The sequence below is a fragment of the Protopterus annectens genome, chromosome 7.part0 (genome assembly GCF_019279795.1).
Source record: "Protopterus annectens isolate FY-2018-M chromosome 7.part0, PAN1.0, whole genome shotgun sequence".
NCBI lineage: Eukaryota > Metazoa > Chordata > Ceratodontiformes > Protopteridae > Protopterus > Protopterus annectens.
Genome location: NC_056739.1, coordinates 71,324,370 through 71,350,890, shown reverse-complemented (window position 1 = coordinate 71,350,890; position 26,521 = coordinate 71,324,370). Strand labels below are relative to the sequence as shown.

The window sequence follows — 26,521 nt, the reverse complement described above, 5'->3', positions numbered from 1 at the left end:
GAACATATCCACCATAAAATCCAATTCCCTATAAAATTCCTGTTCTCAATTAACCATCCTGGCTGCCCTCACCATCTGCCCCTTTATTATAGACTTCTTCTGGTGGTTGGTGCCAACTACTAAAATCTAAATAGGAATTTAAAAATGTATTTTTTCTATGTATGGTAGAAATTAGACTTTTTTCCTCTTTGTCCACTACTATATTAACATCCAGATATGTAATCCTGTCAGAACTAAATTCATGGGTAAACTTCAAAAAAGGTACAGTCCTATTAATGTATTTCAAAAAGGTTTCCATTTCATTAACCCCTCTGCTCCAAACCACAAAAATATCATCCAAGAATCTAGTATATTTTTGTATATGTACCTGAAAAGGGCTATTAAATACAAATTCCTGTTCCCAATATGCCATTATATAATTGGCATATATTGGAGCACATGCGGCACCCATAGCGACACCTGTTTTTTGCTTATAATAGTGCCCCTCAAAATACAAAAAATTATTAACTAGCACTGCTTCCATTAAAGTGGCAAAAACATTGATTTCATCCTGTTCGTATATCCCAGTTTTTAATAACTGCGCTTCAAACCAAACAAGTCCCACTTCATGTGGTATTACAGAGAATAAATTACATACATCCACGGTTAACAAAACAGTTTTTTCTGTGATAATAATATTGTTTAATTTATCCAAAAAGTCCCAGGAATCCTTAGTTATATAGCCAAATTTTGTAATACCTTTCTGTAAATGATGGTCCAAATACTTACTAATAAAGCAAATTTTACTTAGCTTCCCATCCACAATTGGCCTAAATTTCACATTATCAAGCCCTTTATGTATTTTAGGGATTCCGAAAATACTACTAACCACAAGATTGGAATTATTAAGAAATTTATAATCAGTCTCCGCAATCTGTCCTTGAAACAGCATATGTTCCGAAAATAAATCTTAATTCATGTGAGCTATATTAATTTGATTTAAACTACTGTCCTCATAAGAATCATCTTCTAACATGCTCAACATAGCATGAACATAATTGTTTTTATCCACAATCACCACACCATTGCCCTTGTCAAGCTTCATAATACATATTTCACTATTATTTCACTTAATGCCCTAATTTCATCATCTGACATATTAACATACTTTTTCCTGTCATAATCCAAGTTTTTATAAAAAGCCCTAATATCAAATTCACAAGCCCTTTCAAAACTTGTTATAATTTGGTTCATAGGCGGATTGAATTTACTTGGTTTTACTAATGTTTGGCTTGAGTTCAAAAAACATAATTTCAAATTAATTTTTCTAGTAAACATTTTTAAATCAATCAATAGTTCTGCCAAATCACCTTTTCTACCTGGGACAAAAGTAAGTCCCTTTGATAAACAATCCGCCTGCTCCATAGTACATACTGTTTTAGAATAATTATAAATTTTATAATCACCTAAACTATTTGTGACTATCACAGGATTTCTTAACACATTTAAATATTCAACATTCAGCTCAGAGCAAATAGTGTCATCACCAATAATATCAGTATGACTGATAGAATCAACCAAATCCCCATCATCAGTATTGCCATTAAAAAAATCATTATTTATACCCTTGTCATTGCAGGTTTGCACAAACATATCAGCCCCATCATTATGTTTATATGAATTAACACTTAAATTCATGAAATCCATATCACTATTAATATCTAATACATGTGTTTGCTCAAAACGGGGAACTTCTAAATCCCCTGTTTTTAACTCAGTTGTGGACGCATTTTGCCCCATCGCAAAACCATTATCATTCATATTTAAAACATCACAATGACCAAGCCCATCACCAACACTTTGAACAGTCACTTCACCTTGAATACGAGTCAAGGGAACCAAAGAAACATTGTCCCGAACTTGTTGCAGTTCACTTGAAGAAAAAACATTAAAACTAGAAATACTGTTCGTAAGGTTTATATCACTATTAACATCAACAGCATGAGTTTGCTCAGAACAGGGAACTTTTGAATCCCTTGATTTTAACTCAGTCATGAGCACATTTTGCCTAATCATAAAACCACTGTCATTCCTATTTAACTCTTCACACTAGCCAAGCCCATTACCAACACTTTTTACAGTCACTTCATCTTGAATATGAGTCAAGGGAACCCAAGGAACAATGTCCCGAACCTGTTGCAGTTCACATGAAGAAATCACACCAAAACTAAAACTAAAAATTGTTAGTGGCCACAAGCTGAAAATAACTGCTGAGTTGAATCCAAACCCATTTGTTGAGGAAGAATGAAAATGGACAACACAGATGGAACGTTATGGTGAGTAAATAACTTCATTTTTTTCTTTCCAGTTTATCCCAGCTGTTGTACTTTGAAGAATAATATGTACATTCTGAATATGTTTCTACTACTGGAATTCACATCTTCCATACCAAATATTATCACATATTTCTTCCAAAACCTACACCCTACACTAAGTGTACACTTATCTGAGTGAACAGACAACAGACGTATAACTCACACCTTCTTCCTCCTAATTTCAGTTTTCCTACTGATTTTCTTGCAGCATTAAATACTGAGGAGGATTCATAAAGGTTACCACAAAGTGTAGGCTATATGTACACTTAGTATAATCTTTCTGAGTGACTAGAGCACACAAAAATGTGGTAGGGATGTTCTTGAATACAAATCATGTACACTTAGTGTAGGTGTTATTGAATCTGGCCCACAATATTTTGTTATATTTTCCCTAGTATGTCCTACTAATACATCCTCACTATTAAAACTCAGGCTCCTGTCCTCACCCATAAAAATATTCCCTGCTGAAAATGTATTATTCCCAAAATTCTCTTATGATCCATAATAGCAGTTTTAGGTGGAATATAAATACATGCCAGTATAATCATCCTCCTCTGCCAGTAACCCCTTACTGCCACAACTCTACCATTATTGTCATTTTTCCTTCTTCTATCACTATTGGAGCCCTTCTAGCAAACATTATTATTACTTCACTTTTCTTTTGTCCCTGATACTGTGCCAAATGTCCATCATGAATTCCTTTCCTTATTAAATTCACATGCTCATCACTATCCAGATATATGTTCTGATATGTGTGCTTGCAACATTGCAGTTTGCACCCTGCACTTCTTAATATAATTCAGTACGCTGCTTTTTTTTTGTCTGTACTGTAAGGCCATTTACATTCCGTGATAATATGGACAGAGTTACCATTAAGACATAAAGCTGTTACTGCCACCTGTTATATGTGACAGTTCTTTTGAATATATATTTGCAATTTTTAGCATACTTGCACACACTAAAATTTGTCATGATGATCTCTTATGTAGTTGCTTCTTCTTGTCTTCATTTGAACCTATAACACATTTTTCAAGATTTTTTACTTCAATGAAACAAACAAAAAACTGTTGGATTTACATACTGAGCGGAATCCTCCCTATGTTTTTTTTCTTACCTTGACCCTTCGTATAATCTCCTTATTAAACTTATTATTCTATCAGAGAATGCAATTGCTACCATTGCCATACGCGTAAAATCCCAGCTATCAGATGTTTTCTCTGCATCAAGACCCACCAACAGCAGCAGCAATTTCTTACATTCTGCTTTCCGGAACATTATTATTCTGTTAGTGTCATCAAATGATTGGAGAGCCTTCTGTCCACAAATCCACATTGATGCATATTTATCAATTTTGGTAACATCTTTGCCTTCTGTTTTCTAATATAGATGTAAGCACATTATAAACATGGTTTAAAATTGAAATGGGTTTATATGAAGCTGACTCTAAAGTTTTTTTTTTACCCTGCTTGGGTGATACAACTGCCTCAGCATTTTCCAAGATGCTGGTACCCCCCCCCCTTTTAAAATACTGTTAAACAAATTCTTACAGATCTTTATCACTTTCTTCCCTCCCAGCTTCCAGATTTCCAAAGGAATACCATCTGCTCTGCAAGATGTCTCTGTTGATTGATTATACATCACAGTTTTTATCAGATCTCTTTCTGTCTTAGCTGCTAATTATTGAACCTCATTTTCCTTTAACATTGGCATGATTAAGTCTCCATCATATATTTCCATTCATGAGTCTCTGGTTATTTTTCTTATAGGCTAATTTAATTTGGTAACAACCATTTTTACTTTCTGTTGTCTAAGTCATTGTGCTAAAAATGTTCATGCTGTTTCTCTGTTATCAGAAATAGTTCCATAACCGCAACCTTTCTAAACTCATGCCTGTTATCTAAATACTCTCTTATTTTTCCTTAAACATTCTACAACTGCTTCTTTTTTGTCAGGTCAAATTCTCTTTATTCTGCAATACTTTAACCTTTAATAACCTGTCTGAATAATTCCCATTTACTTTTCCCCATATCTCTTTTTTTATTTCTACCATGTTTTTAAACTCAGTGTTCAGTGTGTCCCATTCACAAGCTATCCCTACTGAAGATATTTCTATCTTTCTTAATAATTTTTACATAATTTTCAATATGCTTTTCTTAAATTTCTGTCCTTTTAACAGATACTTATGGTGTAAAATTGAAATGAGTCTATATGAAGTTGGATCTGAAGAGTCTTTACCCTTTTGGGGGTAATACAGACATCACTGTGTTTGCCAGGATGCCGGTACATCCACCCGGTTTTAAAATATAGTTAAATAACACCTTCCAGAGCTTTAGTACTTTCTACCCTCCCAGCTTCCAGACTTCCACATGGGTACCATTTGTTCACGAAGGCATCCCAGTTGATTGATTCTACATCACAGTTTGTATGTGTTTTTTTCTGTTTTAGCTGTTAGTTGTGGAGTCTTATCTTTTGCTAACATTGAGATAATTAAGTCTCCCATATATAGTTCCATTTGTGAATCTCTGGTTATCTTACTTGTAGTCTACTTTACTTTGGTGACAACTGTTTCTTTCTGTTATTTAAGTTGTTGTCCTAAAAGTTTTCTTGTCTTTAATTGTTATTAAAAAGTAGTTGCTTAACAGCAACCTTTCTAAATGCATGCATATATCTTTATAGTCCCTTATTTCCCTTTAACATTCTGCTATTACTTCTTTTCTAGTTCAGTCAGATTCTCCTTATTGTCCAGTACTTTAACTTTTAACAACCCCTCTCAATAATTACCTTTGACTTACCCAATATATCTTTCTTACTTGTACCATGTTTTTAAACTCCATTTTTATTATATACCATACACTAGCTGTATCACTTCTGAATGTATCCCACTCAATAGCTGTCCTTTCTGAAGATTTTTCTGTCTTTGCTAATAACCTTTGAGTAGTTTCCAAAAAAATGCCCCTCTTTTTAACAGAAACGTAGGAAAATGCTAGTGTATCATTTTACTTCATTATTCTGCATCTTTGTTATTGTTTTGAAGTTACTATTTTTTAACACCTTTATTGAGTTATCACTTAAGGGGGTCTACTTCTAAATTTCAAAGTCTCAAAACTTTGAATTTCTTATGGTCGGAACCATAAGATCAAAGTTTTGAAACTTCAAACCATTTAAATGGAAATTGCCTTACAGAGCAGGATGGTATATTTTATCATTTTCCTTTTTGTAGTGCAATCTCAGAGTTGGTAATTAACAGGGGGTGTGGGGCTGCAAGGTGGATTGCCTCCCCTGCAAAAACGTAAAAAAAAAAAAAAAGATTTTTTTTTTTTGTTTTTATTTATTTATTTATTTATTTGTTTTTTACATTTTGAAGTTTCAAAACTTCAGTCTTATGGTCTTGATGATAAGAAATTAGAAGCTTTGAAATGTTGAAATTTAGAAGTAGACCCCACTTACCTATTTAAGATATAGGCAAACATGCATAAGAACACAAACCATTTTAACATGTTCACAGTTACAAACGTTATACATCCAATGTACATTCTATGTACAATTATCACCAATCCAACATTATATAAATTGATCAATTCCTGGTTTTGCTTAAACCTCACTCCTCCTCTTCCAAAACATTATTCTGCATGTATTGTTTCCACAATTTCCATTTTACTTCTATGTGATTCACTCCTACCTTTTTTTTTAAAGATCTCAGTTCCAGTTATTTTCTCTTTTACAATATTCACTACTTCCAATCCAGCTGGCTTAGACTTTGATTTCCATTTTCTAGCAACTGCTTTTTTGTAGCCACCAAAATTAAAGCTAACAAGGCCTTACTATCTCTAGGCAATTCAGATACTATATCTCAACTCAAAAATACTTTCCTTAGTTACACTAATTTGCTCACCCAATATTTCTGACAGAGTACCCAGAAAGGGATTTTTTAAAGTCTGCCAACTCATTAGGCTTCCAAAACATATGTTCCCATTTACCTCTTTCTTCACCATCACATCTCCAACATTTGCTCTCTACCTGATGCAAAATTCTTTGGAGTCTGCTTGGGGTATACAAATACCTATGCAAATACTTTCCAGCAAAAATTCTAAATCTTCTAGACTTTGTTGCATATTTGGAAGCCATGTAGATTATCCTCCCATTGTTTCCTTGTGAATTGCTTATCCATTCTCTTCCCAATTTTTGTTAATCTCGTCTGATTGATTCCTATAGTTATTGTGCAGTATTTTACATGCCCTACTTATTGTTCCTTTTTAACAGCAGCTTCTGTTCTAGATTCAAGTAAAAACTCTACCAGAGCAGGTCTTTTCTTTCGGTTTCCTCTATCCTTTTCTCTTTCCCTATTCTCTTATATCAATCAGTAAGGTAGTCTGTAGCACAAGGTGACCAACAGCCACTGTTTTTCCAGGACAGTCTTAGTTTGGAAGTCTCTGTCCTGGAATCCCAAACATTGCCTTTGGGACACAGAAATGTCCCAGTTTGGACTGCTCAGTCTGAATGGTGACATGGCTTCCTGGGGCAGCCAGTCCCACTGCTTTCCCATCCTGCGCAGCCCTGGGGACTTTGCAATTTTTTGGGGATTTCATTGGGTATGGGGTAAGGTTGGATGCCTTCACCCTGGCCTTCACCCTTCCATGCTCTGCCACCATCCATCAGTCACCCCCTTCAGGACTTCTGTCGTGGGGTGCTCTGCTTGACCCCACTCACTCAGACAGGAGCTTTCCAGGCCCCACACCCATCTGCCCTGTGCACCCTTACTGACTTCAGTCACGGCCGACCCCTACAGACCTCCCCTTCGACCTGGCCAAAAGACCTTCCCCAGCCGTGGCCCCTCCATGTCAGAGGACTCCACCACCTCCATGTCTCCTGCAGGCTGCCAAATCATGCCGGATCGCTCATACCCTCGGACCTTCTCAGAGGAGCTTCCCTCTGATCCCATCCACCCCTCTGGAACTCCCCTCGGCCACTGAAAGGCAGATGCGCTTTCATGAAGGCTTCAGAGTCCCCCTGCTTTCCCATCCAGAGCTTTCAAGGGTGCTGTCAGTTATGGGGTGAAGTTGGATGCCTTCACCCCAGCAGGAACTCTCCAGGCCACTCCGCCATCTGCCCTGGTACTTCCTCAAGGACTTCCATCATGGGGAGCTCTGCCTGATCCCTTTCACCCAGGCAGGAGTTCTCCAGGGCCTTCTGCTGTCCACCAGTTGCTCCCTTAAGGACTTATGTTGTGGGGAGCTCTGCCTGACCACCCCCCTCACCCAACCCTGCAACTGTATGCCTCTCTACCCCTTCCAGACTTCCTTCCTAGAGGGGGCATGGTCCATACTCCCTCACCCATGTGGGAGCTGTCCTGTCTCAGTCACTTTCCACCTCTCTCTCCCTTCCAGAAATTCATCAGAATGGACCCCCTCCAGGCTTAAACGTCTACCCAGGAGAGTGAGCTCTTTTCCAGGATTACATATATCCTAACTGCTGCCAAATTATGCAGTGTCGCACATGCTCTTGGAGCCTCCCAGTGGATCTTCCAGCCTCATGGAACTCTGTTGGGCCGCAAAGCCTCAGGCAATCCCTCATACAGACTTCTGTGACACTGGTTCTTTCCTTTGCCTTGCACCTAGGGCTTTCAAACTCGTGGGGGAGATAGTCCTGGGTCCCCCATCTCTGCACATTTTTCAGCACATCTCAGTCTCTCTCTCCACCATGGTGCCAGGCGAATGTGCATCGCTTTGAGCCTCCTGGCATGTGGCCTCTTGGGTAGTGCCGTTCACAGAGTGGCATCCCCAAAGTGCCTGGTGAAGGATGGGAGGCCAACCTGCTGGCCCTGGTGTGAGATGAAATGGCAGCCCTATCTCCACTCCCATGGGGGCCGGGAGAATGGGATTGCAGACCTGGCTTCTCGGGGTGGCCCTCAAGTGTCCCAGTTTAGGTACTGTAACAAAATGGTCACCTTGCTCTAGCAGGAAGTTCAAATGTCTTCTTGGCCTCTTCCCAATTGCTTTTCTCTGTCTTGTTATATGTTCCCAATACCTTAGAACCTTTGCTTGTTTTCTCCAGTAAATTCCAGACACCCTTCCTATTCTTTGTGCCCCTAATTGCAGTCATCTCTATTTGCAGACTCTCGTTTTTCCTTTTCTAATGTTGTCTTTGTTTTTAGAATGCTTTCGGCTACTTTATAAATATAGTATTCTGCATGGGTCTATATCAGAAGACCAAATGGAAATAACAGCGAAGGCAAAATATCAAAAAGACCTGTCCTCGAACTTGCTGTTGTGGGGGGCTGTGCCCCCCACACCCCCCGCTAAATATGTATACCAACTCTGAGGTTGCACTACAGTGAGGAAAGGGCAAATATTCCAATCCTCACTGTACCGCGATCTCACAAACAGCACTTTGAGGTCCGGTCTTTTCGATGTTTTGCCGTTCACTGTTATTTCCATTCAGTTTTCTGATATAGACCCTTATACATGATTGTTGTTATTCTCATAGGTTCATAGTTTCATAGTTAGGTACTAGGCTATCAGCCCTGGGGCCTATATAAGCCTAACCAAAAAGGTTCCCTGACTTTCGCCACCCAAGAAAATAATTTTCCTGTGCTGCAGAAATGATTCCCGGGGTGAATTTTCAATTTCCCATCCAGTTGTCAAGGTTTTTCTTAAAGAGGGCCAATGAGGAGCTTTGCTTGACATGAATGGGTAGTTTGTTCCAGAGTATGGGAAGTCTCTGGGACAGGACTCTATCCCTCCAGCATGTTCTGTTTACTGTGGTGACAAGGTTTAGGTCCCTGGAGCGTGTGGTTCAGAGAGACTGGGATTTCTTTAAGTGCAGCATGTCCAACAGCTCTAGGTTTGACACAGCTTTGTATGTTAGGCAGAGATCGCCTCTGAGTAGGTGATATGAGATGGAGTAGAGCTGGAGTTTTTTGAGACGGTCTGTGTATGGCATCTGTTTGAGGCCGGTAATCCTCTTAGTGAGGTACTTTTGTGACCTTTTCGGTTGTTGTAGGTGTATTGTGAGATACATGCCAAATGGGGCATTGTACTCTATAATGGGTCTGATGAGGGATGCATAGAAAGAAACAATGACATCCTTTTTTTCTAGAGGAGAACCCTTTTATGATGAGGTGTGCCATGTAGAAGGATTTCCTGACTACTGTGGTGATGTGGTTATCAAAGGCGAGACTACTGTCCACCTGTGTCCCGAGGTCTCTTATCAAACTTTTGGTGTTTAGTGAGCTACCGCCTATGTGGTAGTTCATGGGTACCTAGTTTTTCCCCAAAGGGGATGACAGTGCACTTCTTGGCATTGAGCTTGAGGCCATAACTTTGACACCGAGCATCTGTCTCTGTGAGGCCCTTTTGTAGAATGTCTACATCATTAGATGATTCTATTATGGCTCCCAGTTTGCAGTCATCTGCAAACTTTGTTAGCCAAAGACCATCTGTGTTGGCCTGCACTTTAGAGAAGTAGATGCCGAACAGGAGAGGACCCAGGACCGAACCCTGTAGTACTCCACACGTCACTGGTCTGAAGTCGGACTTGGAGTCACCTACTGTTACTGTGTGTATTCTGTCAGTGAGCCAGTTGGCCACCCATCTTGTGACATAGGGGTTTATGCCCAGTTTACTGTGTTTATCTATAATTCCAGAGTGGGGGATGGTATCGAAAGCCTTGGCAAGGTCAAGATAGGCTGTGTGCACTACCTTGCCCTTGTCTATGGCTCTAGTGACTGCTTCAAAGAAGTCAGTCAGGCTTAGTAGACATGATCTACCTTTTACAAACCAAAACAGAGTGGGTTTCAGGGTTTTTAGGTTACCTATGTCTTTGTTTATAAACTCCAAGATGATACGTTCCATGGCCTTGCAGACCAAACTCGTCAGGCTAATGGGGCGGTACTTTCCATGGTCCGTGGTGGCACCTCCTTTGTGGAGTGGGGTAACCGTCACTGTGCGCCATTCAGTAGGCACATAGCTTGAGGTGAGCCTATGATTGAACATGGTACTTAGGTGGGGTGCCAGTTCATTCTGTAGTTCATGCAGTACACAGCCTGGGATGTTGTCTGGTCCCATGGATGTGTGTTCTTGGCTTTGGAGAGTGCGGTCTTTACTTGTTCATCCATGATTACAGGGGCTTTGCATTCTTCCAGTATTAAGATGGGCCCTTTGGAGGGTGAGAGCGGTGTAAAGTTAGCACTGAACCTATCTGCCAGGATGTTGGCAATATCGGTTCGTTCTGTATATTTATACATGTGCTGTAGCTCAGAGGAGATCTGAGTGTTGCCATTGAGATTCTTGCCATAGCTGTAGAATGCTTTGTGGTTGTCTTTGGAATCAGTAATGATTTTATTTTCATAACTGGCTTTGGAGGATTTTATGAGGGAATCTCAGCTTCTTGCTGAGGCAGACCAGGGAGTTCCTCCAATCTTGGGATTTTACTCTTTTTTGCAACAGCTTCTTCGTTCTGTTGTAGAGTTTGTTTATGGCAGGGGACCACCAGATTGGCTTCCTTTTTTGGGGGATAGCATCTTGGTTCTGTTCGGGATGGCACAATCCATGCACTCATGTATGTGCTTATACAGTGCATTAGTGTAAGATTCCGCAGTCGTACCTCTATTTTCCATCTGCATGGGTGTCGTAAAGTTTGCCACTTCTGTCTTAAGAAGTATGAAGTTGGCTTTGGAGTAGTTTTTGATGGTGGTTTCATTAATGGGGGCTGGGGGTGGGATATGGATATCTCCTTAAAGATGTACATCCAAAATCCCACACGCTCTTTATTTTTTGAATTTCCCACCTTCTTCGTCATCATTTCTTTCCACTTTGAATTATAGGTGTTTGCTTGTGTTATGTATATGAATCTTAGTTGTGTAACCCTAAACCACCTTGTTCTATTGGAAGAATCTACTTATCCTACTTGACCCTTACCCTCTTCCCCTCCCAGATAAAATTCTTCAGCTCTTTAATTACTATCCATGACTTTTCTTCTGGCTAATAAAAAAATTGCCTTATCTGTATATAAAACTAAAGTGGCTAAAGCATTTTCAATGTTTCTGTGTTGCTGTTCATATCCATAAACAAGAGCTTCCAGCTTCTCAGTTTTTGTATCATTTTGTAGTCTCTTCTCATGTATCCTTGACTGTTGTAACATAATCCTTTTTAACCCATACTCCTTAATACCTCATTTTATCATGCCCATATAAATATGGGTGTTGATGAACCAATTCATGTCTGGGCAGATAGTTGACAGCTATAGCCTTTGTTTTGTCATCATTAATTTTATATCCAAAAAAGACTTGAAACTGTCTCAGAATGTTCCATAGGTTCATAGGTTCATAGGTTGGTACTAGGCTATCAGCCCTAGGGCCTATACAAGCCTAGCCATAACAATTCCCTGGCTATTTCTTCCCACGTTATTTACTTTCCTGGACCCCTGTCTAGCAGGGCGACTGACGTGATCCCTGGGGTGAATTTCCTTTCTCCCATCCAATCGTCAAGGTTCCTCTTGAAGAGGTCCAAAGAGGCACTCTGCTTGACATGTATGGGCAATCTATTCCAGAGTCTGGGGAGTCTCTGGGTCATAACACTGAGATGTCCTTTTCTCATTGTATGAGGTACAAAACAATATCGTCTGCAAAGAAAGCTAACTTTTCTTGATTGCCATATCAATTATATCCCTGAATTTCTGATTCCTTTATTTTTCTTTGCCAATGATTCTAAATATAATGCAAATAACAAAGGGGAACGCAGACACCCCTGCCTGGTTCCTCTGTTCAGACACAACTTACCAGTGACAAACCCTCCCACTTTCATTTTTCCTTCTGTCTGAGATATATCTTCCTAATTATTTTTAATATTTCACAAACCATCAAAAAAGTCCATAAAAAATGGGAACGCTATACGGATGCAAAAACTTTCTCTCAAAACAAGCGAGAATCTCCCTAGCACAAACCCATCTATTGTCCACTCTAATGTATGCAACACCAATCCTTACCCATATCAGAAAACATGATCTTGCTAGACTTGTGACATGTTACAACAAAATTGCCAAGTTCACTAATAACTGCACTTTCAGAACCCATAACTGTTAGGCTCTAAAGGAACTACAGTGGCTAGAATTTCCCCATTTACTTATTTACCATCAACTAATCATTGCCTACAATATTGTGAGACATCCTGATAGAACCCCAGCACTAAGTCACCTACTCACGCCCTACAAATCAAATCGTCCCCTTTGCTCCACTGACGGATTACTCCTTTGTATCTCTAAGGCTAACAACACTGCAGGTAAATCATTATTCTCCCATAATGTAGCTAAATCCTGGAATAACCTTCCCCCTGCTTTATCTTCTGCCTCCACTATTACGCTGTTCAAAAACTTACTTAAATTACACTTGAACTCCTGGCTATGTCCATGCATTATGTAACCTTCTCTGTTTCTACCACCCCAGATAGCTTCATTTCCATTTATACCTATTGTATTTTTTCTACAGTATCAGGAATTTTATTTTCTGTTCAAGTTTCTAATAGTTATACTAGCTCATGCTAAACTTACACTAATTAATTTCTAAGTCGTCTCTGTCTGTCTCTAAAGTCAGTTATAATGCTTATCTAGTGTCAATTTCTGTTTCTGTATCGAAAGTTGTATTTTTTAAATAGTGTCAAATTTTTGTTTTTTGTATCAAAAGTTGTATTTTTATCTATTGTCAATGTTTTTCTTCTGCATAGGTGATCATATTGTTATCATATTGTTCAGCTATTTGCTTTTCTGTACTGAATGTGGAGCTTTTCTCCCTAGGCCTTTGCTGTAAATGGACATGGGTCCAGTCGTACTGTCCCGGTAAACAAATGTTAAATAAATAAATAAAATAAAATAAAATAATTAACTTTATTATTGTGTCAAGGAATGCAAATGCTTCCATTGCTCTACTCTTAAAATCCCAGCTTACTCTGTTGAATACTTTATCTGTATCAAGATCCACCAACAATGTTGGTATTTTCTTATATTCAACTTCCCTCTGGATCATCATTGCTCTATTAATGTTGTCAAATGTTTGCCTCCCCTCAACAAAACCACATTGATCCACTTCTGTCATTTTTGGCAACACATTTGCTATTTATTTATTTTATTTATTTAACATAACATTCCCCTCCCCATAACATAACGTAACATTCCCCTCCCCACCCTCTTATACGCCACCCCAGTTCTTACCAATATCCAGGCCTCCACTCTAAACAAACTCCAACTGACTTACCATAAAATAGCCAGATTCATTACTAACTCCCCATACAACTCACACCACTGCATTTCTTTAAACTCTCTTCAATGGCTTGAACTTTCCCAATTTCTGCTATCTTATCAATTTCATATGCTACACTCTATTCTTTATCAAACCTCCTTCTGTCCAACTCTATCTTCCTTAGTCTCCATCTACATCCCATCCATACTTCTAACCCAAAATTACTTGATATCTACCACCCAAACAGGTCAGTAGGCAAACTACTCTACAAACACTACCTTGCCCATGCTTGGAACAAACTTCTCCTTGACTTACGTTCAATCTCCCACACCTCACACTTTAAAAATGAACTAAAAGCTTATTTTCTCAATTCCAGGACCTGCCCTTGCCATGACCCCACCTAGTCTTCCTTCCCTTTATGTACCCTCAAAAGGACCATACTTAGTACCTCATTACACCTCTCTCTCCAATGTGTCTACTATGCATTTGCATAATTTTATACAAACAAAAACATTTTATTGTTGACCTATTGAGCTATATCAATGTAAAATTATGTTACTAAGCTTCTTTTTAATGCAATTTTAACTTTATGCTTGTAACCCAACATATGTGAATCTTTTTGCTATAACTGCTATTATATCAATATTGTTTAAAATTGTACTTGTTTAAAAATGTACTACTGGAGCTTTTCTCCTCTGGTCTCCACTGAAAATGGGCCACAAGCCCAGTTGGACAAACCCAGTTAACAAATGTCAATAAATAAATAAATAAATAAATAAACATTTGTTGACTGGGAAAGTCCGACTCGGACAGACCCTATTTTCAGTGGAGGCCCAGGGAGAAACGCTCCAGACACATGTCTTTAGAGTGTGGGAGGAAACTGAAGTACCTGGAGGAAACCCACGCAAACACAGGGAGAACATGCAAACTCTGCACAGAAGGCACCCCAGCTGAGAATCGAACCGGAGAACCTCTTGCTGTGAGGTGACAACATTAACTGCTGCACCACTGCGTCACAGTGTCTAGTTATTATAGACATAAGCACTTTATAACCATGATTTAAAATTATAATGGGCTTATATGAAACTGATTGGTCTTTATCATCTTTAGGTATTATAGCCACAACAGCTTTCTTCCAAATTGTTAAGGAAAGCTATTTGCTCCATTGTGGTCTCTCATTTTTAAAACCGACTTAGAGTCACAAAAATGTCATTTATTATTCTGCATCTTTATCTTAGTTTTTATTGATGTATGATCTGAAATAGTTACTGAATCTGTGTTTGAGCTTTCAGTTAAATAAGCTTGAGCCTGTAAAATGTAAGTTCTAGTGTACCTTGAGGAATAATATGGAAATTCTGTGTTCTTACTACTGAATCCACATCTTCATGGCAACATTTCATGGCAAATTCTCTCTGCGATCTTCATTATTGTCCGAATAATGAGAAGCAGAGGCTCCTTCTGCTTGCTGGCACATTCTTTGTTTGATAAGCATTTTATTTCCTTCTTAGCCTGTTCTCCATCCAAAAATATATTTGATCCTACATGAAACATATTCTAAAGATAGCGGGCTAGAGCAGCTCGAATCTCCGACCTACCCCTGACATTCCCTGATTGCTGGGATAAACTTGCTTCTCTTCTGCCTGGTGTACAGTGAATAACCGTGTTCCACAAACATTCTGCTCTCCACAGTTTTTAATACTTTTCCCATTTGCCTTAATTTTTTCAGGCTCAACTCTTTGTACTGCTATGATTGCGTCTTCAGTAGGTGCCCCCTTTTCCCCGATATTGTGTGATTTCAGAGCTGGTCTATGTAAACAGCAGAGAGTGTTGGGATGCAGTGCCACACAATGGGGAGTAGGGGAAGCTATAATATATAGATAGATCTATTTATCTATGTATTATATGTATATAGATATATAAAATACATGTGTGTATATGTATACAAGTATGTATGATACCATATCCCCCTTGACCTAGTGTGTCAGATCTTGTTTGAAAAGGTGCATAGACCAGCCCACTTACTCATTTAACAGATGCTAAATAAATTGAATGGCTGAGGTTAGCCAAAATCACTCTTGCAGTTTATTGCAGTGATTCTGTACTGTGATTTTTTTAAATTTAGTAGTTTTGAGATGGTGAGGTACAACTGCTGGGTGTGGAGGTATATAATAGACACCAAGTATGTATAACTTTTAGCTTCTTTACTCAATAATTCTCAACAACAAAAACAAAAAATAAATAAGAAAGAATTCCGGACCGGGGTGGGCAAATGGACTCAAATCAGGGACAATTTTTAAATATTATGTAATTCACCTAAGTTAATTGAATAATAGGGTTTGCATCAACATGAATTTTCTTAGCAATAAAAAGCATGAAACTCTAATGTCAGAAATTATTGACTCCGGTAATCCTCAGGGATTTAGCAGAAAATCAAATATTTTATGAGCGACAGGACAGGTTTTCAACAAAATCTTGCATTCAGAGCCATAGAGAATATATGATGAAGAGAAGAGCTGCTCTGGGGGCACCAAACAAGCTGACAGATATCAAGCTGTCATTATTATAATCACTTCACGATCACTGCAATAACAGCTTGCAGTCTACAAGCCTGTTATTTTTATTTTAATATGAAGTATTAGTGTGCCACATAACTCATTGTTGTGTCTTTCTGCTTTTCCTGGTTAAGGGTCGCCACAGCGGAACTCCGGTCCACTAATGATTGGCAATAGATTTTTACGTGCCGAGTTGCCAGCCCTGACGCACAACCTTCAATGAAGGTATGCCCATTCATGCATGTCTCCACACAGAAGACGCTCTAGCTGAGAATCGAACAGGACAACGTCTTACTGTGAGGTGACAACGCTACCGCATCACCACCACCGCAGTCACATAACTCATTGCTATTTTTAAAAAATGCAGTATGACTGTGAGGTGGGTCCCAGCTTGGGGTGCCAAACTCTACTGATGCAGGTCTGTTTGCAGTGGACACACATATTTACTCAGATAATTATGAACACATGTTTAGGCCTTGTTGGTTGTGTCTGGGTAGAGCCTTCAAACATTTGGGTACAAGGAAATGAATTACAATGTAGATTAATCAGAGAAGGATGTTACCACACTTATAAGCCTGCCTTGCCTATGTTTAATGATTTTGTAAACAACTAGTGATCAGAATACTCAGCATTTCCTGATTTTGCTTCAAAAGTTGTGCTTAGCGCCTTGTGAAATTTATTTCTGAGGCAGAAGAGTAAGGATTACTGCCTGTAGGATGTTTGCCATTTTAGCAACAGACTTATCACAGGAATGACATATAAATATTTGAAATTTGGACCTGCTTACATTTACTCTGTGGAAATTTACATATTTGAGCATCAGCAGGAATCTGAAGTAGCCACAAGCTAATCAGATAACTGTGTTGGAGGTGTAGAGCCAGGTATAAAAGTCATGGGTGCTGTTTATTTCTGAGAGAATCGCTGCCTCTCTGCTCAGCACTTAACAAAGAGACCATCTGTTTCATGACTCAAGTAATCTGGAGTATTGTCCAATGTACACATTCTTCTCCCAAGTGATTACTGTAGCTTGGAGCTCATATCAGTACCAGGGTGAGATGCTTCATGGGATTTAGCTTTGCATTTGAGTGGGAATGTACCAAACTGCTGTAGTGAGTAGTATGAGCCTGGGTAGAATATCAACTTTTTTTAATTCAATTTTTTTTAAGCAATAAACAGACTTTGTCAGAGTTGAGCACCTTCACACTTAAAGGTATTAATTTCTATCTAGCATCTCTTCTTGCTATGATATCGCCAAGCTGTGCATATCTTAGTATTTATTTAAACAGTGAAAAATATGTGCTGTGCTCTGAATTCATCTAGTAGTGTGTACCTGTATGCGTTTGTTTAAGAAGCAGAATTCATTATTTCATGAGGTTGTGGGAGTTTGTTTAGCTGTTTTCATACATATTACATAGCTTCACATCTAGCTTGATTCTGTGAACATAAATATGTTTGACTGCAGCATGCTGGGTGTTCAGTATATTGCTTTGTTCATTATGCATATGCTAAGGAGGTCAGTAGCTAGGGAGACTTTTGTATTTTGTGAATGGTGAGGGAAGAGGCTTACTGAAGCAAAGCCTGTGGGAAACCCTACGTTAAGTTATTCAAGTGTGCAACTACATGCAACCCTGCCACCATTAATTCCTTCTTACCTTCTACATTTCCTACTTGTACTACACCCTTCTTTTTTTCTCTGCTGTTTCCTTTCCTAGGTTTTCTTCTTCTTTGTCCTGTACAGACTACACACTTTTTATTCTCCCTTCCCTCCCCTATGCAGGATGTAGTGTCATTTCTATCTTTGGTATTTACTAGGCATGCAGTTCAGTAGACCATTGAAGATTCTAGCCCATTCTTGAATTGTATCACGGGACTGTCTGGTTAAGTGACTAGATCAGAGTTATACAGCAGGCACATGCAGACTGAGGGAATGAAACCCTAGACTACAGAAAGTAACTTACCCTAGGCTGAGACTGAAATATGTCCAGAAGGATCAGTGCTCTACCCCGATTCAAAATAAAATGAATAAACTTGTTAATAGCTCATAACCTCAGTCCTCTGTGCTAGCTGCCACAATAAGGATGGTTTTATTTATTTACATGTACATTCCACTGGACAAAAATCTCCCTTTTCAGAGGTAACCTGGGAATACTGTCAGGTTAAGTGACTTGCTCAATCGCTTAGTTTGTAAGTACAAACTGAAGATTTAAAACCCCAGACTATAGGATGAAGTTTGTAAGCAACTGGTTTCTTTATCATGTGAGCTAAAGTGCATGGGAGGGTACTGGTAACTGAGGTAATACCCATAGACTCTGTCAGTTCTTTCCTAAAACACTAATCCAGCACCTCTTTGAGTTGACACTGCACCTTCACTGGAGGCAGTAGGTGAGATTTTAATCATTGATAACTAATGCACTGTTCATCAGATAACTAAAAGACGCAGCATAGGTTCATAGGTTCATAGGTTCATACTAGGCTATCTGCCCAAGGGCATTTATAAGCCTAGCCCAGAGTTTTGTGGCTTTTGCCACCCCTTTAGTTTGAAGGAAGCATCAGCTAATAGATTTTGGTTCCCTCTTTCATGTTTTTCACAGTGATTTACCAGGAAAGGAAAAAAAAGTAAAAGCATAAAAATAAATAAAAAAGATATACGTTGGTTTTAAAGTTGTACATTTACGCTGCTTATTAGACCTTTTAGGCTTTTAACCATTATTTATGTAAACATTTTGTTCATGTTGTCCACTCTTTGCTGTAGATTTGCTTTGTGCAACCTTTTATGGCTCATACTTGTGTACATTGTTCAAAATTACTTTTGTTTGAATTCTGTAGAGATCACAGTACACTGTGTGCTCAGTTTGCCTGTCTTGTTTCAAAGACAGAGTTATGGCTAAAAAGGATTTTGTACTTAGATTTTAAGCCTACTCATTGTCTGCTGTTATATTTTAAAATGTTTTTGTAAGTAATCGCACAGTGTTTTGCATGTTTTCCCTTCTTGCCAACTTGCATTCAATTTTTATGGAATTTTTCTCCCTAGTACTGGCCCAGTACTGTAAGCAAAACATCCAGTTCACAATGTCATGTCATAAGGGATTATAATTTTAAAGTTGGAATAAATTGTATTATTAATAAGCACAGGCTTTTGGAAGATATGAGAAACATGGTACAAATGATATTTCTTGAAAGACTGTTGAAGTCTTTTGATGCTTCTGCAGTATTATGTTTAACCTTTCGTCATTCTTAGGTAATGATATAACTACTAATGTGTGCACTTGTGTTTTTCAGTTTGACTCTCTCAGACTGTTTACTTATGGCCTCTCTCTCTCCATTGGTAGGTGGTGAGTCTGGCCCGTCATCTTATTTACTTTGGGTTCTACAGCTTCAGCGAGCTCCTACGACTTACTCGGACGCTTCTGGCTATCATAGACAACAGCCAGAACCCTAACATTATATGTCAGCCAGTGTTCCAGGATGACATGGCAGGTAGGTTTAACAGTCAGTACCTTACACATGTACCCCAAATCACATGTATTACTCAGCATAACACAAAGATATGGCAGGTAGATTCAACAATGAGTGCCTCAGCCCTTTGCATTGCATAGCATATCTGAGTACTATGACCAGGATGATAAAGGAGGTAAGCTCAGCAGTGGTAACGGGAGACACTGGACCCCACTGACTTATCTGCATAACTAATTTAACAGCTGCCCCATCATTCTTGCAGTTTTGGCATATTGAACTGCAACAACTTCCTACTAACTGTCAATATGTGCTGAATTTTACTGGTGCCACATAACTACATTAACATAAACTGAGAAAAACATGACTGGTGTGATGATGTAAGGTATTGCCAGCTATGCCAGGAGAACTAGGGCAGTGGATGTGTAACATAAGCCAGCATAGCTAGCTGGAGTTGAGTAAAGAATTGCACTGATTTGTACAGGTGCTTGTGTTGAAAATGTATTTGTAAAGTTTCTTGTTTTAAAAAATGTACCAACAGTGGGTCCTGCTGGGCAGAAAAAGAAATGCACTTGTATGTCAGACTGTATGGTAACTGCTGAAATTAATAGTGTAACAGAGGATACTGGAACCGAAGAGGTTAATCTCAGTCCAGCTAATTTTGAAAAATAGGCTGAAATTAAATTACCTAGTTTAGGCTATAAAGATTGTATCTTACAGTTCTGATTGCAGCCAGAGACGAAATGTCTGTGAAAACGAGGACTAGGAATCCTGCAATATTGTTCTTAGCAGTGAACTAATTGCTACCCCGGAAGGGTGAAGGTGTTGACATGGATTTATGGCTTCCAGATGATATAACACATCTTAGCAAAGCTCTGTCTGTGTGTTTAGTAACACATATGTGCTAGATTATGGTTCAGTTTCTAGTAAAGGGCAGTATGGGAACCAGAAGTCAGATGACCAGATGTATGTGATCAAGAGCAAAGTAAAGTCAAGTGATCAGAAATGCTAGGCAGGTAATAGTAAATAGCAAATCTTTCAGGCAATGCCCTTCCTCAGTGTGTTACACAACAGGCTACTATTCTCATACATTTAAACTAAAACCTTTATGAGACAGCCCACTCAACAGAAGGAAACAATTAACTGCATATTCATATTTAAAGACATAAAACACATTTTAAAAATGGGAAATATATTTCCTGTCCAAAATAAGTGTTGTACTCTAAAATTATAAAAAATATATACATATTTGTATATTAAATTGCATATATCAGCCATTTACAATAGTTCAACAGCATTTGTCTTTTCTTTAGAATAGGTTTCAAGCTCATTGCTGCATTAATACCAGGTAGTTAGTCTGCTTGCAGTCTCACTATCCATTCATACTCTAATGTCACCAGTCTGTTGTTCTTATCACCTCCTCTTATGCTCCTGTGCACAGTGCTTATTAACTCTATACTTAAATTCATGGCTTCTTCCCTTTTCATCCATGTGTTTTGCAAGTGAATTGGTTTTAATATTCCTGCGTATTTCAGATTTATGTTTTGTTATGCGATCCTTAAGTCTTCGTGTGCACTTTCCTACACAGAAGGAATGACAATTTGTACGGGTAGCAAGGCACACCACATTAGAGGTAGAGTAGGTTGCATGACATTTAAATGTACATTTTACATTTGTTAATGGATGTATAACACAGCACTATTATTCTGAAGCTTTAGGGTACCTTCCCTGTGCCCTTATATTTGAAGAGACATGAGACCATTCCAGCATAAAAGTAGATGTAAGTGTGCCAAAATTTGGAACTTTCTTGCTGTTTAAGCTACCAGTATGAATTGCCCTTCAGTACATCTTCAGTGGTTTGGTGGTCACCTAGGTTTGAGAAATTGGGCAGATAAGAACCACTTTGGAGATTTTCCTTCCATTTTCCTGCAAAAAAAGTATTGTTTTTTGCTTATGTCAGAGAGAACGGGAAAGTGCTTGTTTAAACATGAAATCCCTTATAGAGATTACCACACATCCTGTCTTTTCTTTTCTTTTTAGGTGAAGAACTCAGTGTCTGGTCATGCTGCACTTGATTCTCATTCAAACCTAAAATCCGTAGGAGTCAGCTTAGTTCCCTCAAACTTTTTGTTGAGAAGCTTGGCTTAAAGCCCTTTCAAGGATCACTGGGGATCATAGTGCTAGTATCCTGGATGTCCCTCTTCTTGTTGTCAAGAAAAGGAAAGTCATTACAGAGGGTTATACAATGACATATTTTTATATCCTCTCTTCCCTGGCCCTCAATGGATTTGCTCCTCTGTGGTTACACGGTGGTCCTCAGACCATTCATTGGCTGCTTCTGACCCCTCTGGTGTTACTTCACAGGAAGCTGCTAAGGGTCAATATTCTGGTATGTTCTTAAAGGTGAGAAGTATGTTTGCTATGGGGAAGGGAGAAATATGCTTGATTGGACTGGAAGGAGATGAACATGTCCCGCAGATAGCAGTTAGTGACAAGGTGTCTGGCACCCTGGGGGTGGACCGGACATCTAAGGAGACATTTTCTTCAGAGTCTGCTGGAAAAATAAAAAGCTCAGAAACTGGAACTTTCCACTGTCTCTACCCCCTGCTCATAAGGAAGCAAAAGAGAAAATGTTTTCTTTTGCCAAGGGTCTATTTAACCTTGGGAGGAGTTGTTTTTCTCTGATACTAATGGAAGGAGGACAAAGTTGTTTAAATGGGAGCATAATGAATTATCTAAAACTCAAGAGCGGTACTATGACCTGTTACTGGTGGAAACCCATAAACCAGTGGCTATACCCTCTGGTTATTGCAGCTCTTAAGAATGCTTTTAATGCAGCCAGTAATTCTCCTGATAGCCAAGCTCCTGCTCGTAGGAAGGCAGATGAACTAATGTAATGTGCCTCAATGTCATAGGTCCCTCTTCTGCAGCCCTAGGGTTGACCCTTCAGTAATTTCATTATCAAAAAACACTGGTTCTAAACATCTGGCTGCTTCAAATCAATTTCCCTTCATCATTTACCTCTTATACCTTAGCTTTTAGAACAGTCAGCTGTGAGTCTCATATGACCAAATTTCTTTTGGCATATTTTGCTGAACATGAAAAACGTCTGTCGCTGAATTATGTAGTTCAGAATCTAAGTCCTTGTTGCTTTGCTTGCTTTCTTCAGTCACTTAGATTACCAAACACTCCTTGAGATGCTTATGCAATGCTGCTGATGCTGTATCTAGGGCAGCAGTAGTGGGATCAGTCAAGTGTAAATATGCATGTTTGCAGATCCAAAATTTACCATAAAATGTTAAATCTGAAATTCTTAATGCCCCTCTGAATAAACAGATTTTGTTTGGCACTTCATCTGTGGATTTTATAAAGAGATTTGCTGAAAAGGGGATGCTGATTCAAGGGATAAAACAATTTGTTCAGTCCCCTATACCACAGTACAGCAGACATTTCACTTCTTTTCAGGGACCATTTTATAGAAGGCCAATAAAGCAAATTCAACAGAGTCAATAAAACAACTACTTAAGAAATAGTGGTGGGGCAGTTCTAAGAAAAAAGGGAGGAGCTCCTCAGGCCCAAGGTCAGTCATCAAAATATGACTGATTATGTCACCCCCTCACCCATCTCCTTCCCACCCAAGCAGTCCTCTAAACCTTTCAAAGAATCTTTCTAATAAGTCTTTCACTGTTACACCAAGTTAAAATACATTTGTGGGTTCTGGGAATAATTTAGAATGTGATTCTCTTCCCCCAGTCCTAGGAATTCCCTCCTGTCTTCAAATCCAAACCTAATGTTTTCCTGCTATTATTGTTCACATGCTTTCCCAGGAAATAATAGAACCTAGAGCAGGACATTAAAAAGGAGAAGGATTCTTTTCAAGAATATTTCTGGTACCCAAGAAGGAGGGAGCCCAGAGACCTGTTTTGGATGTCCCTTTCTTAAATCTCTACGCCAAGGTCTCAGAGTTCAAAGTACTTACTTTTTAGTCTATCTTATTCCTAATCCCTTATCTATGTTTCTTGATGACTTTATATCTAAAGGATATATACAACCATACACTCTTTCACAGAAACTTCACATGCTTTTTAAGATTTTCTGGTTCTGGTTCACATTTTCAGTTTTCCCCTTTATCCTTTGGTTTGTCCAGTGCACCAAGGGTATTCAGAAAGTATCTAGCACCAGTAATTGTTTTTTGCAGATTACAAGACATCCATATATTTACCCACTTTGATTGCCTTATTTTTGCAGACTCTGTTCAAAATTGTCTGGAGAAATAGCCAGGGAATTGTTATGGCTAGGCTTCTAGAGGCCCTAGGGCTGGTAGCCTAGTACCAGCCTATGAACCTATGGAGTCCATATTTTTTTATCAGAAATCTATTTCACAACCTAGGTTTTAAGCTGAATCTAGAAAAGTCATATCTCATTCCTTCTCACAGAGTAACTTGTCTAAGATGTCTACTAGCACTTCGGAAATGATAACATTCCTGCTTCTGGAAAGTATTTGCAAAGAGCAGTTCCTTCAGTTTTCTCCCCAAATTCTGACAACTGCATGAGAAGTCTTCAGGATACTAGGACATAAAGCTTATTCAATTCTTTTGATTCCTATAGTTAGCTTACACATGTGAAAAATTCAGTTATTTCTCAAATCAGTCTAGACCCAGCACCAGCACCTTGTGTCTTTCCATATCCCTTTAATGAACTTTGCCAGAAAAGAACTTCACTGGTAGCTAGACCAGCTGACTGAATCCAGGTCTTCCAATGTTCCCTTCAGCTCCTTCCCAGTCAGTAAGTACTGTTGTCTCAGACTTTGCATGGTGGGTCTGTGATCAAGAGAGCAAAGGTACAGGATCTTTGGGATCATTATTTCAGAAAGAACCTCATAAATATCAAAGAAATCATAGTGTTTGTAAACGCTGTGACATCTTTAAATCATCCACGGACTTCTGTAGCGCTTTTGTTAATCACAGACAATCATCCACGGACTTCTGTAGCGCTTTTGTTAATCACAGACAACATCACTGCTATGTGGTAAGAAAACAGGGGGAACCAGGTTGTACCCCCTATGCAGACTAGCCGTGATACCCTGAAATATGGCAAATCAATGTAATCTTTCCCTTCAGGCTGTTTACATTCCATCATAGCGGAATATGTGGCAGACACACTAAGCAGGACCAGAACAGATTTTCACAAGGGGAAGCTACACGCAGTTATCTTTGTGGCAGTTGTCTGCATGTGAGAAACCTCCAAGTAGATCTGTTTGCCTCCTTCAAAACAGCCATTTGAAAAAAAAACATTCTGCTCCAGGACTCGTTGAAGAAAGGCTAAGAAGGCAGATGACTTCTCTTTCCATGTATGGGAATTTTCTTACATGCCTATTGCCTCCCCTCCTTTCCTTTGATAACCAGAGTTCTTTTAAAGATCTAGAATGACTCTCCAAAGATGATATTGGTAACTCCCTTTTTTACCCTGGTAACAGTTCTTCTTTCTCTTGAAAATAGCCTAGGGAAAGTACCATATACTTCCTCACATGATGGACTTACACAGGACAAGGGGTCTCATTCATCCCATCCTACAAATTTTTCATATGACAGGCTGGATGATAGAATTTTTATCTCTGCCTGGCACTTATTTTCAAGGGACATAAAAGAGGTATTAAAGGAGGACAAGAAGTCTGCTACTATGAGTAGAAAACTTTATTGGGCAAAGCTGAAGAAGTTTTTGGTTGGTGCCATAAACAAACCAAGACCATTTTAAGGTGAATGTGCCTTTGATTCTCCAGTATATGTGTGAATTGCTGAAATCTGGTCTTTCATATTCATCCTCTGTTCATTTCTGCCTGTCTACCCTTATATTGCTCTTTCTTCGTCTCAAGTAAAGCAATTTTTGAAACAGGTGCTTCACATTCATCCATCTAGTAAACAGGTGACTCCTCCTTAGGATCTTAACTTTCTACTAGAAAAACATGCCCTTTCCCTTTTGAATCAACTTATTAGATATTTTAAAGTTCTTGACATGGAAAATAATGTTACTTACTCCTCTGATTTCAGCTAGTAGGAGAGTGTCCAAGTACCACACTTTCCATACGCATAGGGTATCCTTCAAAATCACTCTGTGCATCTCCTTGTCTTATTTCCTGAACAAAAAAGGAAAGGGAATTCTACATGCTATGGATGGCCAAAGACAAGTCAGATACTACACTGCCAAAACAAAGGACTACATAAATTCCAATCAATTGCTCATTTCCTGTGAAGGTAAGAAGAAGGGACCACCTATGATAAAGCAGACTGTTTCCAAATATTTGTCTTATGCAGTGATGCAGCAGTTAGTGTTGTCACCTCGCAGCAAGAGGCTCTCCGGTTTGATTTTCGACTGGGGCGCCTTCTATGCGGAGTCCGCATGTTCTCCCTGCGGTCACGTGAGTTTCCTCTGGGTGTTCCGATTTCCTTCCACATTCCAAAGACATGCAGTAGGTGGACTGGTGACTCAAAACTGGCCGTAGGTGAAAATGGGTGTGCGAGTGAGTGGTATAAATGAACTACCACGGCAGGGTTAGCTATCCATCGGTATAACCCTTGGCTCGAGATGATTTTCTTTGCTGAACTGACACCCCAATCTCATGTGCAAAATGGAAAAAAGGGGTTGAGAATGGATGGATCCATTTTTATTATTAACTTCTGGGAAAGACCCTTCCCTTCAGAGCCAAAGCCCATTTTCTCAGGGCTATGGGTGCTTTGAGAGCTTTTTGGAAAGGGGTGGACTCTAGAAGTATTCTACAGGTGGCAACTTGGTTATCTGTACACTCTGTTACTAAGCACTACTAAGCACTACAAACTGATTCATCCTCTAAGTCCAGAGCAGGGTTTGCTAGTACTGTACTCCAGGTGCTATTGCACTCTGACTCTTTTTCCTCCACCCTAAATCCAGAGCAGGGTTTG

At 39.1% G+C, this 26,521-nt stretch overlaps 1 protein-coding gene across 1 annotated transcript in view; it reads left to right on the top strand.

Annotated features, from left to right (window-relative positions):
- Positions 1-26,521, top strand: part of ITPR3 (inositol 1,4,5-trisphosphate receptor type 3) — a 2,403,054-nt gene that overhangs the window by 1,275,167 nt on the left and 1,101,366 nt on the right. The window contains exon 21 of the mRNA XM_044076491.1: positions 19,463-19,610. Coding sequence (XP_043932426.1) covers positions 19,463-19,610 — 148 coding nt within the window. The remainder of the gene's footprint in view (positions 1-19,462; positions 19,611-26,521) is intronic.